Below are 13,690 nucleotides of genomic sequence, written 5' to 3' on the forward strand. Positions count from 1 at the left end.
ATTGCACATCATTACGATCTGCAAAATCGCCATGCATTTAAGAGAGTTCGTAGTTATCAAAGTGCACTTGGAATTTTCAAAGTGAAGAGACTCCTTGATTTTTTTTCACCTTTACCAAGCATTTGGTAGGAAACCTTTCGGGAGGAAAATCTGTTGCTGTTTGTTGCCTCCATCTTGCTAAATGATGTGATTGCATAATTCATTTTTGTCCATGGTGTTTGTGCTTTATTTGCGTACTTTTTTGTGTTATGGGTTCCAATTTAAATGTCGCAATTTTTTGACCGTTTAAAAATCAAAATATAGCTCAAAATCATTACTAATAGACACACTTGATGACAATTGTTATATTTATCAACAACTAGTTACAGAAAACACGTCGAGATTGAATTCAGTAGAAAGGAACAAACCCCTTACCCCGCATTTTCAAGACAGGTGGGTCCTAAAAAACGTTGTGTGAATCCAAACTTGAATCTAAAAATTTTATCCTTAAGTTTGTAAGAGATGATTTTAGATTTAGTTTCATTTTAAAATGTGAAACCCTCTTTTCTGAGAATGAATAGTTTAATTAATCCTAACTTGTCCCCTTCTGTTGAATTCATTTTAAGTTGGAAACTCTTTTAAGTTATGCTGTAGAACTTAAGAGAATAAAGCTAGATATTTTTATCATGAGCTGTGTGGCAATGGTTTGAAAGAATTTACAACATTTTCAGTTATTAACTGAATGCAGATGGACTTTTCCGATTTGTAGAAGAATGCGTGCAATTTTAACCAGACTGTCAGTCTGATAGTTCAGGATTGAAAACTTCGGAATGAGCATCGTGCGCCTCATGAGCCTCTATTTTGACTGGTGCACATCCGTAACAGACGTGCTGCACATCTTCCCAGCACTCAGCACAGAAGACGTATTGGCACATTGGATCACCACAGGATATCGAGGCACCCTCATGTTCTGCCTCATTGCATATCAAACAATGCCTTTGCCCTATTTTAAAGTCTGCAAGCCATCCAAACAGCTTAGGAAATCTTAATCTAAGCATGATAATGAGATTAAAGTCTTCCTGAAACAAAAATCAATCCACCTGGTTTTTAGAAAAATGTTGAAATTAAGTTATAATGTTTTTTTTTTAAATAGTTTCATTGGATGCCTAATGTTGTTATTTTGAGTAAATATTAAAGTTTATATTTTTTCAAATATTGAAATACAAAATGTATAGAAATTGTAAATATATACGTATTTATTTCTTAGACAAATCAGTTCCCTAAAGTGTGTTATTCTTTCAAGTCGTTTGACTCTGTCATCACAGATCCATAGGCATATTCGGTAGCTCTTTTACCACACATTGAAAAAAAACCAGAAAATATGGAAGAGGAAGAATTAAATTAAGCATTTGAGTACCTAATTGTTTCATATAGAGAAATTCTATCAGATCAAAAATTAATGGAAATCATGTATATTAGACTTTTCGAAAGAGCACAAGAATTGAACTAGGTACGTTCCAAAAGAGTAAAAAGTATCATGTATATTATTATTAACTCATGGCTTTTGCCAAGTTTGTCCCTTTTAATTTTTAATCATTGACACAAGTAAACCTTGGCTATGGCCAGGACTCGTTCAACATTCACACATATGTAGTTTCAATTAGTCTATACCCTAAGGGCATACCTGTATTCATGTATTTTTGAGAAAGAATAAAAATGTTGGGAAATAGGATACATGAAGACGAAGTCCAAGAATGGAAGTATCTATCCCAGGTGCTGGCGGTAATAGGTAGAATTATTTATTTTCATTAAATAAAATAGTGTTGAAATAAAAAGCTTACATTTGATCAACAACCTTTAAGTGATTTATAAAAATATATTTTGTCCCAGATTTGCGCCTGAATTGTACCTAAATGTACCTGTGCAGATTTGCATGTAAGTAAAGGATAAAAAATCCTGAGCATAACAGAATTGTTGTATTGAGAAGACAAAGCATGTTGCAACATCGACGCTGTCCTAACCAGGCAAATTCAAGGAGAAATTGTGGGTTGGCATGTGGCAGAATTATGACACTAATTTTCGAGGATTTTGTCCCTCTTGAGTTAACTTTTGGAATGAAAACAGCCGTAGAAAATATTATAGAAAAATGAGGCCAAGCTAATTTTCCCAAGTTTTCACATTCATTAATCATGGTCGGAGATGTAGGGTCTTACCATCAATTTATTTTCTGCAGCAAGTTTCTTCACTTTAGCCAGCCTGTATCGGAAGAACGCACGTCTCTTGCGCAGAAGTTCATTGTATAAGAACAGGATTCTCCTCTTTTCTCTCTGCAAAAAAACGAGGAAAAGAGATTGAGTGAGGTCTTCGGGTATTAAGTTGTTTTTCAACTTTTCTTTAAACTTTTTTACATTTTTTAATGTATTGCACTCTGCTCCGGTGGCCGTTGGGGATCGCTGAATTTGGCAACAGCCTCTATGCATCCATTTGTGCTCCATACTGCCGTGCTAAGGGAGAACCCCGTATGAGCATTCGAGAGTTGCCAAATTTCCTTCGATAAAATTTTTATTTTTCAGGAAAGTTATAAATATTTTTCCTTTAAATTTTCAGAATCTTTAGGTAAAATTGCCAAAGGTAAAATCTGAAAAATTGGAAGGAAATTATTCATAAATTTGCCAGGAAATTCGCGTTTTATCAAAGGAAATTTGGCAACGCCTAAAGGTTCATATGGCATTCCTCCTCAGCACGGTAGAACAGATGTCCGTGTTGCATAGTAACCAAGTTGAAGGCGTTTTGGTTTCTCTAGCTCTCAAAAACGGTGCAGTTTTATCATGTTCCATTGATACGCAGGTAATGATGAAATGAAGGGGGGGGGGGGTTCGAGGGTCCCTTCCTGGACAATTTTGGAATTTTGAGTCGCGGAGTTCAGAGATTTTTTCTTTGCGATGGAATGATTACGAGCCATTCGACTTCCCTAAAAGGAGGCAGAGTGAATGGAAACAATAATGGAGCAAAAAAGAAATCGACCTATTTTTTTTCTCAAATTCAAAAGCATTACCTATCATCTCCGAGAAAGTTTTCTCAAGTAATCACTTCTAGTTATGCTGCAACATTGATTTAAAGTCAAGAACCAGGCATAAGGGACACGCAAATTTGGGACAAATGTAGGCAATTTGCACATTCAAAGTTCACCTGAATTTTTATTTCAGTCCAAATAAAGTGGAAAGTAGCATGTATATGTAGTCAACAATAGTGTGGAAAATGAGGCAAAAATTTGATCTGCCCATGTTTCTCAGATTATGACGATTAAAACAGCTCGGGACACCAGATTAGACGCTTCTTTGAATTCACCCTCCTACCATAAGTCACATGATTTTTTAAACAGTGATAGGTAGGTACTATTTAATGGAAATAACCAGAATAGACCTTTAGACAAGGTACAAAGTTAGGCATTCTGTAACATGCTTCTTGACCAAAATTTCACACAGAACACGGTTTTTGCGACGAAAATTACTGAAATTAATCCTAACCATGATATTTGATGTTTCTTGACACGTGAATTCAAACCTCCCGCTCATGAAAACTCCATGGCCCGATTTAGGGACAGAAACCGCCACCACGTCGCGCTGCAACGTGAGCGAGTCTTTGAGAGCAAATAATTAACTAACCCTGGAAATTCTTGCAAAAAACCGACCGAATACGCGTAGCAGCATACATTCTGAGTAGAATGATACCAAATTTGTGGGTATTTTTTGCAAAAATATACCCGAATTTATGCAGACCGATTTCTTTATGGGCGGCTCAATGTGTAAGAGAGAGATAGCATGCAGTGACGTTTGTTTACATCTGGTCGCGTCCCTCCCCCCGCTGAGAGAAGTGTTAATCCATTCGGCTATGAAGTGTGAACAATGTTAGGTTAGATGATTCGTACTTATTCATCGAAAAGAAAGTAATTTCCTGTCAGCATAGGCGGTTCTACGGGGGTGCCAGTGGGTGCCGGGCACCCCCAAGCAAAAATTAAGTACGGTTATCGGAACCGTGAAATTACTGCTTTCCCTGGTAAAAATTGGCAGTAAAATCTGTGTTCCAAAATACCATTGACCTAAGGCCGGCTGTAAAATTTCCAATAGCTTCTGTAGCCGGTTGTACAATTTCTTATAGCCTTTTATAGCCGATGGCGATTAAGTAACAGCCGGACGATAAAGTTTACGCTAAACGTTACTAAATACGGATACTAAGACTTATTGTTAGTTAGTTTTTAAACTACCGCTCTCTTTTATCGCCGTAGTATCTTAATTTATTTTGCGAGGAAAGCTCCGTACTTTTGAAGGATGCCTGCCATTCTCAATATGTTGGAGCGCCTCCAATTTCTTATGATACTGTGCAATACCTCTGGTGTGAAATAGTTGCTTCAGACGCCTCGGCACGCTGCGGCGCGGCGGGCGGGCAGAGAGCGCGAAACGCGCATTGGCGCCTACAAACCTAACAGGGATACTTCACGCATTGCGGAATGCGTGAAGTATCCCTGATAGGTTTGTAGGCGCCAGTGCGTCGCCGCGCTATGCGTGAAGTATCCCTGTTAGGTTTGTAGGCACCAATGCGTCGCCGCTCCGCTTTGTGTTAGGCTCAAATATTTAATCTCGCGGAGTCGGCGTTTTTCAGCTCATGATTTTGAAATGTTTGCACACTCTGTATGGACCATCTCATTTTAATTGATGAAAAAAAAATATGTTTTAAAGGAAAATATAAAGTGTTTTGTAAATATTAAGGTAGTTCCGTATCAATCTTAATGATTTCCAAAGCACACGAATTTCTACATAATTTCTTATAGCCTTTTATAGCCAATGGCGAGAATGTGTAAAGCCCGGCGATAGGAACTATAGCCCGACTGTATACTTTGTTATAGCTTCGTATAGCCCAGCTATATGAGGTGCTCAGCTTTCTACAGCCAGCTATATGATTTTCAATAGCCTTCTCTAGCCTCCTATAAGAACCCCTATGGTATTTTGAAACGCAGCTCCTATCGCCAATTTTTACCAGGGTTTAAAGATTCTGTATTCGCGCACACTGAGAAAAAATCCCAGCAATTAATTGAAAATGTTTTAAACAGAATTAATGTTGATAGCCGTGTTTTACAAAGAGTCTACTGTTTTTTTATGGTAAGACTGTAGTTTTGATGGAAAGTTTTGCTAAAAATTTTCTACATTAAATTTATAGATATTTAAGTAGAAAGGAAGGAGAGAGAAAGAGAAAGGAGGGTAGGAAAGGGGTAAAACTTGAGGGCCGAAACTTAGGCCTCCCCTGAGCGACCGTCCCCTTCGGGGCCGGTCTCCGACATTTTCCACCTCTGGGCACCCCCAAGCATGAATGTCTAGAACCGCCTATGCCTGTCAGTGTTGAAGTGTTGTGGTAATGTTTTACAGTTATGAATCTGGGGTATTTTTGAAGTACATACGCTGTATTTTTATTCATCCAGCTACATAATTGTGCCACATCCAAACATCTAAGTAAGGGTTTCCTCACAATGAAACTCACAAATGATGGGAACATGACATGCCCAGGTATGTAGGTAATATTCTGAACTCGTAAATATTTCATAGTAAGTTTTGTATATAGAACCGAACCTGCGCCAGTTGTGAAAGGATATCATCAAGATTTTTGTTTCTGGAGTTTAAGGTATGATGCACCTTCACTTCAGCACGTCTATGCAATCTTCAAGTATCGTCCACTCATAAGCTCTCGTAATTCTCGTATTGGGAATTGCAAATTGTTGCGGCATAGCTGCATGAGTGATAGCTGGTAGAAGCTAAATGAACTACCTAATAGAGAATCAGGGGTCCCCTGCAAAGTCAAGGCTAGTCATGAAAGCCGATTGTTGCGTTCTTATATTTACTTACTTTTCTGTAGTAATAACCTGATATGAGTCGGAACAACCGTTTTGCATACAAGTTAACAACAGCCAGAGTGATCAATCCAAAGAAAGCACCGTATATCTTGAAGTAGTAGTACCAATTTAGCTGCAGTGGTCTTGGTAGGCATGCTGCTAGGAGAGAAAATAATTTTTTTTTGTGAAGAAAATCCTAAATTTCTTTATAAAAAAGTCTTCAAAAATTATGATAAATGCTCATCTATTTTTTCAAAACCAGTGACATTCAATTACGAATATTGACGGAAACTCCTTTAAGAACCACATATCTCGGTTTGCGACGATGCAGATCTCCTGCCGTGCTTTACTTTTTAATTGGAGAACTATTCAACGTCAATTCAACAAATTTCCCGGATTTATCTACTTGCCGGCCGCCTGTATTTTTCCGCCTTCTTCTCATTCGTTAAGTGAACGTGCCGGTGGGGGAGGGGTGTATGAGACGTGTTTACTCGTGTTTGGGCACATTTTTTGTGAAAGCCCTGTCGACACTAACAAAAGTTCACGGAACTTTACGCGAATGTTAAGTTCTGTAAGCCCATTCCTGTTTAGACAAGGCCTTCCATTTATAACAAACGAACGAAAAAATTATAAAAGAACAAACATACATATAAATGTGGTTTAATAATTTTAACTCCCGCCGCTGCCCCGACCGCACTGTGTTTTGCGCAATGCGTGAAGTATTCCTACAGTCTTACAGTCTTCGAGGCGCTATGCGTTTCACGCCGACCGCTGCTGACCGCACTGTTTGACGCAATGCGCGAAGTATTCATGCAGTTTTGTAGGCGCTATGCGTTTCATGCCGACCGCCGCGCCGCGCCGAGGGCTTCTCCTTTTCATCTCAGTCCTCGTCATCATTGCTCTCTGCGCCGCTCCGCTTGAGGTCAAATTGCGTGTTTGATTTCTCTCTTAACTCGACTTATTAAAGGTGCTGTCTCTTGAAACACCGAAAGACGACAAAATTAGAATCTACTATACTTTTACTCTCTGGAAATGAGAGATATTGTCGCCTTTTCTCGGTTGTAATTTATTTTCTGAATCCGATTTTTTCTTCTCTTTTTTTTGATAACTACATTCAAAAAGATCGCAAAATTTGCCGCCCCCTACATTTTGCCACCATAGACCGCGGTCCATGTGGCCACCCCCTTAATCCGGCTTTGTTCCAGTTTTTGTGAAACCACCCAGGTAATGGGTATGGAAAAAGAACGGAAGATCCCCAAGGAGTGTTCTCATACCTACTGAAATTTTACGCAGAACGCTAAACACATTGCATATTGGGAACATTCAAAATCAACCCTTGATGAAAAATTTAGAATTCGGAATTTAACTCCTTGAAAAAGAGTCACTTTAAAGTTTATGCCTGCAAAAATAATCAACATTGAAAAAATCAAATAGGCCGATGAGCGCGGTTTCAAACGTTTTGCAAATCAAACAGTTCCACAAAAAAATACCTACGTACTTATCAATTCTCACTCTTGACAAAAGGGTGTTCCCATTGCATATTAATCCCGAGTCCGATATTATTCTCAGGCAGAAATGAGAATCGTGGGTATTTTGAGCCCCAAAATTTTACGTAAAACACGATCCGCGCCGCGAAAATTACTGAAACCAACCCCATACTGAGATATTAACGTTTTTAATTCACACTGCTTACGGTAATGTTGAATTCAGGGGCGGACTGGCCATGGGGGGAGGCAATCGCCTCCTAACAATTGGCCGCGGAGGTCCCGAATGGGCCCCGCGGCGAATTTTTTTCGAGTCATCGTTTTTTCCCCCGTAATGTTGTAATTTTCATATCCTTTTCTGTCACTAAAAGGCCCCAAAATCCTTGAAAATTTGTCTCTAAGAGACATGAAAGGTCGCCTGGAGCTATGTGATGAAGGGGCCCCCGAAGAATCCTAGAATGGGTTATTTTGAAGTTCAGAACTGTGAATTTTACTCCAATAATGCTTAAAATTGCGTTTAAAAAGTGTGAAATTTTCAAAATTATTCGGGGGAGGGCCCCGGACCTTCTTAGAGGGGCCCCCGAACGACAGGAGGGGCCCCCACATTTAGGTCGCCTCCTAACTTTTCGACTACCAGTCCGCCCCTGGTTGAATTCCCCTCTCACAAGAGAAAACAAAAGTCTATTCTTGAGTCAAATCGCAATATTGTGCGCGCTTTGACTCAGATAAACTTTTTTTTTTTTTTTTCATAAGCGGGAGGTTTGAATTTACGCATCGAAAAACGTTAAATCTTAGGAGTTGATTTCAGTAATTTTGGTCGCAGGAATCGTGCTCAACGTGAAATTTTGATGAGGAAACATACATGATAATTGAAGGGTTTGACTATTTTACCGGATTCAAATGTAAATACCTTGTGATGATTTTCTTCTTTTTTTTCCCTCTTTTTTTTTTCTTCGCCCCGGTTCTGGTGATTCAGGTGTTCAGGCTTTCTACAACGGCCTGAGGATAAAAAACTTGAAATTTTCATAGTCTGAACACCTATATCACCAGAACCGGAACGAAAAATCACCTCAAGGTATATACGTCGAAGGCAAATAGTAAAATCAAGCATTTTATCAAATGCCAAGGCAAATAGTCAAAAATTCTTACTTAGATTGAAATGTTGATTTTTCACCCTCATTTTGGACAAAATAACTCGTTGCTCGTGTAAGAAAGAATTTCTGCAAAAATATGCAGCATACAAAAGTATTTAAACGATTTTAAGACCCTGAATGCACATTTCTCGTGCAATTTTCAGCACGTCACGAAACATAGAATTTTAAAAAGTTTAACATTTAAATGAACGAATTAATGACTTGTAAAAAGGAAGAAACAAGGAGAGTTCAAGGATTTGAAGAGTTGTTCTTCCCAATATATTGAAACCCTGTGCTGTGAACTCCTCGCCATAAATTTACAAAATTCCGTAAACTGTCAAAAAAATTTGACTACCGGCCTAGGCATTTGATAAAATGCCTGATTTGACTATTTGCATTCGACTTGTGCATGATGATGCTTAAACTCGCACCTTGTTAGGTGGTCCGTTGAATCTAGAAATTTTCGATGTGTCCATTGCATTGGACGTGACATATCGTGGCCCGGCCGACATAAGGGCGTAACTGCACATTGGAATGAGCCCGAAAGAGCATTTAAGTGCATGGACGGAGGGGTTCATCGCAGAGTGTGGTTACGTCCTTATTTCAGGAGGGTGACGAAAGCAGGCATCGGGTATCGTGGCGCTTATCAAACAAGCTTTCACAAGATGCTTAAGGTGATTCGATGGACGCCATATTTTGTGTCAAAACGACATGCGATATATCGCTTCGATTGGTTTAATTTTTTCAGTTTCTTGTCATTTTTCTCGAATTTTGAGATCGCAATTCTGTTGTCAAGAGACTAAAGAATTCACTTACCAATTTTGACAAATAAATTCAACCTACTATAGACGTGTTTTTTTTAGAGAAAGAATATCGCATTCGAATGCAGTTTTGATATCAGTATCGAACGCGATATTTTTCCTCTAAAAAAACCACGCCTTTATTAAGTTGAATTTGTTTGTCAAAATTGGTAAGTGTCATGTTGGCTTTAGTCTCCTGACAACAGAATTGCGATCTCAAAGTTCCAAAAAAATAACAAGTAAGTAACTGAAAAAATGGAACTAATCGATGCGATGTATCGCATGTCGTTCCGACACAAAATATAGCGTCCATTGAATCACATTAAATCGGTTTGACGTCGGTAATCATAATTTTTACTCACCCTCATTAGAAAACACTTTTTTTATTTTCTTATTTACTTTGAATCCTCTCACTACGGATCTGATCAAGCTCGCAATCATTCCTGTTCCCTCAATATTTAAGTATAAGTAGTGATGCCCTGAAACAGTCAATTACGAGGAAAATGTACAGTGGTATATTTCATCGGTAGTATTAATTTTTGGGCATTTTATTTTTTGGTCTACAGTTTGATGCGCATTTGGAGTAAAAAATAAAATATGACCGGAAAATTCGATACACCGCAGTGGAGATACTTGGTTTCACACTTTGGCCACCGCTAAGCGGAGCTAGATCATTTTCTAGGAGGACTTTGCCCCCATGAAAAATGACACACATCCCTGACTCCACTTACCGAGAAGTAAGGGGTACAGAATACCCCCTCCATGAAGGGGGGTCACCTGGGGGGGCCTCCTCCGGAAACTTTTGGAAGTTGACTCATTTTCAGAAGCATTTCAAGAAACGATGTAAATTTTGTGGATTTTGTACGTCCAAATGTCGGATTTTAGCGTGGGACCTTCCATACTACGTGATACTTAAATGAATGAAATATTATATATTATGTGCGCTACCCTTTTGCAGTTTTTGCCGTAGTATCGTAACAAAAAAACAAATATTTTTGGTGGGGGCCCTGGGGCATCAGCCCCCTAAATCCGGCGTTGCCACTAAGAGAGAGAGGTGCAGATGCAGCGAGAGGAGGAAAATACAAAAATGAAATTAAGTCTCCTCATTATTCTGATTTTCAGTCCAAATACTAAATGTGGTACCTTACCTTCTTGGACGTAATCGATTCGAGACTGACTTTCGACAATTTTCAATGCCTCATAAAACAGAAAGTCGATGAATATTATAGATGAAGCGAACAAAAATTCCAGGAACGTTCTCAGCCAAGAGGCATACTGCGAAGAAGGACATAATTAGGGCAAAAAAATTACTGTAAACATTCAAACCATAATAATAATCTCTAAACTTTTCGATAAAAAAAAAAATTGAACCTCAGTTCCACGTTAGCCATCAGTAGTTATGCTTCTTTTATCGCATTTACGGAATAGTACGTGAAAATATAAAGAGGGAAGGATACCTTACGAAATACGAGTTCAGGAAAGTTCTTCTATTATAGATCCGAAATTGTTTAATGGGATTGGCTTCTGGTGCTTCATTAGGCTGAACTTGTTTTTTAAGATCAAAATACTTACAATGAGCAAAGATTTAATATTTACCAAATAATATAATTTTTATTCGTGATAACCAGGGGCTTCTGCTACCTATGATTTCTGCAAATTCTGAGTCCTTACTGAAACCTGAAATTCGTTTTAATTATTTTTGGAACAATTGTTGTGTCGGCGTTTCAATCGTGCAATTTATTTTTGAAAATAATTAAAACACCATCCCAAGAAATCAACTTCATTTGTTATTCCATGTGCCTACATTTAAGGGTCTGTTCGATGAAAATACACATTCTGGAAAAGAGAAAATTTTGAATTTTCCGTAAACAATAACTATACGGTGAAGTAGGATCGAATTTTTAATTTTTCCGCCGGGGACCAGCAGCAATTTGCCGCCCCTCGATTTAACAACAATTGTGACTTTTCTTGTTTTGCTTGTTTGCTTTTTTCCAATGTGCAGTAAATCGGAAAGAGAGCGAAGAAAAGAGATAATTTCGGAAATCAAACTTCTTAATTTGCTGCCCCTCGAAATGTGCGACCAAGGTGGTGCAGCCCCCTCGACCCCTCTTCAAATCCAACCCTGCCGTGGGGTCTCTGTAATTTTACCATTTTTTTGATACATGATGAGCTATTTCTATTCGTCTTTTCCTTTTCCCCTTCATTTCACATTAGAGGTACCGATTCTTGAAAGATGGTAACACTGTTTTTCTTCCATTTAAATGTATATAAAACAATCGATTCTTGGCGCGGCAGCTTGCGTCACCCAAATCGATATTTTCAATGGATTTAAATGGAGGAGCAACATTGTCGCCAGCTGTCAAGAGTCGCCACTGCTTATTATTTTAGAACGGATTCAATCTTGAAAAACAGAGCGCCATAAGACCGAAATTGAACGGTCAGGATTAGGTAATCATAGATTCAGAATCTTACCAGTGTCCACCTCTCCTTGGGAGTGATTCTCAGGTTGTACAAATCGATATATTTCTTCCGCTCAAGTTTTTTTAAAGGTAGCAACGTGTGATGACCTTGCCTACGTCTCCTTGCGTCGATTTTGCGGAAGTATCTGGTGATGTACACATTATCGTATTCGATACTGGTCAAATAATTTGTCATGTAAGCAGATACTCTGACAAAGAATAAATAAAGCTTTAATCTCACTTAGTAAAGCATTGGATACAGTTAAGGACCGAGAACCTACGCCAATGGACGAGTACTCCCGTGTTAAGGAAAAACCATGTTTAAGCACTCGAATCTTGCAAAATTGCCTCTCAGATAATATCGTATTAATTTTTGAAGGACGTTATGAATATTTTTCTTTGGAATTTGCAGACACTCTCGATCGAATTCGCAACAAAATCTCTAAGAAATCGGAAGAAAAATATTTACAAATTTGCCCCGAAATTTGTGATTTGTCGGGGTAGATTTGACAACTTCTGAGGGCGCATACGGCGTTCTTCCTTAGCAAAGTAAAGTAGATAAGGTACCGATTTAAGCATTCTGGTACATGTTTCCTCTTCAACATTTTACGTAGAACAAGATTCGAAAATAGCTGATAGTAACTCCAAACCAAGATATTAGCGTTATTATTCAATATTGATTGCATTTAAATTTGCCGCGAAAACAAGAGTTATTTTGAATCAAATCGAGCGGTTAGGAGGGGGGGGGGCATCAGTCTCTATTTCTGATCTTTTATTTGAGGTGTCTACTCATTAGTTTGCCCTTTTTGAAGTCAGTTTAAAATCCCTTTAGCTGTGATGGATGCGATGCCAATGCTGGAATAAGATAGAGCTACCTTCATTATTATGCATGCAATTATCAGAAAATTACAACTTGAGTAGGAGGTGTTTATAATCATCATTTTTTCCCTTTTTTTTCGTATGCGAGTTTAAAATACATATTTTCCCTCGCAACATTTCACACAATTACAAATTGAAAATTACTTAAGTATCAACGCTGAAAAAAATTAAGACGCACCGAAGGATCACGGCAAGGAAAGAGAAGGCCAAAATTATGTTCGTCAGTTTGAAGAAAAACATTGCAACTCTCTGTTTGACTTGAAACTCTTGTTGGACAGCTTGTGCTGCACTGTATGCATCTTGAACCCCTTCAACCTGTCGAAATTAGAGTGGTGAAAAACATTGGCGGATCCAGCAAATTGGCAACATTGTTTTTTAAAACACTAATTTCAAAAATATGGATCTCGTGATGAAGTGTCAATTTTTAGTGCCAAAAACGCGAATCTCAGCATTTCTGCTGTATTTTCTAACATTTCGAGAAATTATTCAAAATGCTGATGGAGTCTGAAAAAGCATCTTATTCTTGCTAACCTCAAGAATTATTACCCTTCTACTAACAGTAAAGAGGAATGTAGACAGTTTTTTTTTTCTGTCCTGGAAAATCGTGTTTTCCGAGACACGCACTTCTGCACTTTCACCATCAATTTACTGATAGAAACTACTCTTATTTTTGCTCTGGCAAAAGTTTGCAACAGGCTCATTGAAAGACTTGGAGGAAAAGGCGCATAAACGCAGTTCTTGCTATTATGAGGTAGGTGCTTTTTGCCTTTCGTTTAGTACAAGGATCTCCTGAGAAAAGAGAAAAGTTCTAGATATTGTTTTGGAAACATCTGATACTTGATAATTATCATCGTACAACTTTAAAGAGAAGGTTTAATCGTTTGTCGTCAGACGAGGAAATAAGGGGTTGGTTCCCCAAGCGACACAAAGCAAATGTTTCTGATCTAGGTATCGCAATCCCCACTCGGCATCCGTGACATCATTATTATGTAATTACGCAGAGCAGCCCTATTTTCCTCGACGCAAAATTTTAGCTACCTTTTGATCCATAGATCAACGCTTCACACTTGAGTTG

The 13,690-nt window shown here is 38.4% G+C and overlaps 1 protein-coding gene across 1 annotated transcript in view; it reads right to left on the minus strand.

The window, feature by feature from the left end:
- Nucleotides 1-776: 776 nt before the first annotated feature.
- Nucleotides 777-13,690, minus strand: part of snky (ubiquitin protein ligase sneaky) — a 39,944-nt gene continuing 27,030 nt past the window's right edge. The window contains exons 10-16 of the mRNA XM_072306556.1: nt 12,794-12,930; nt 11,750-11,945; nt 10,426-10,552; nt 9,640-9,756; nt 5,874-6,016; nt 2,193-2,306; nt 777-1,058 (exon numbers count right to left, since the gene is read on the minus strand). Coding sequence (XP_072162657.1) covers nt 777-1,058; nt 2,193-2,306; nt 5,874-6,016; nt 9,640-9,756; nt 10,426-10,552; nt 11,750-11,945; nt 12,794-12,930 — 1,116 coding nt within the window. The remainder of the gene's footprint in view (nt 1,059-2,192; nt 2,307-5,873; nt 6,017-9,639; nt 9,757-10,425; nt 10,553-11,749; nt 11,946-12,793; nt 12,931-13,690) is intronic.

Source organism: Bemisia tabaci, chromosome 1, assembly GCF_918797505.1.
Source record: "Bemisia tabaci chromosome 1, PGI_BMITA_v3".
Classification (NCBI taxonomy): domain Eukaryota; kingdom Metazoa; phylum Arthropoda; class Insecta; order Hemiptera; family Aleyrodidae; genus Bemisia; species Bemisia tabaci.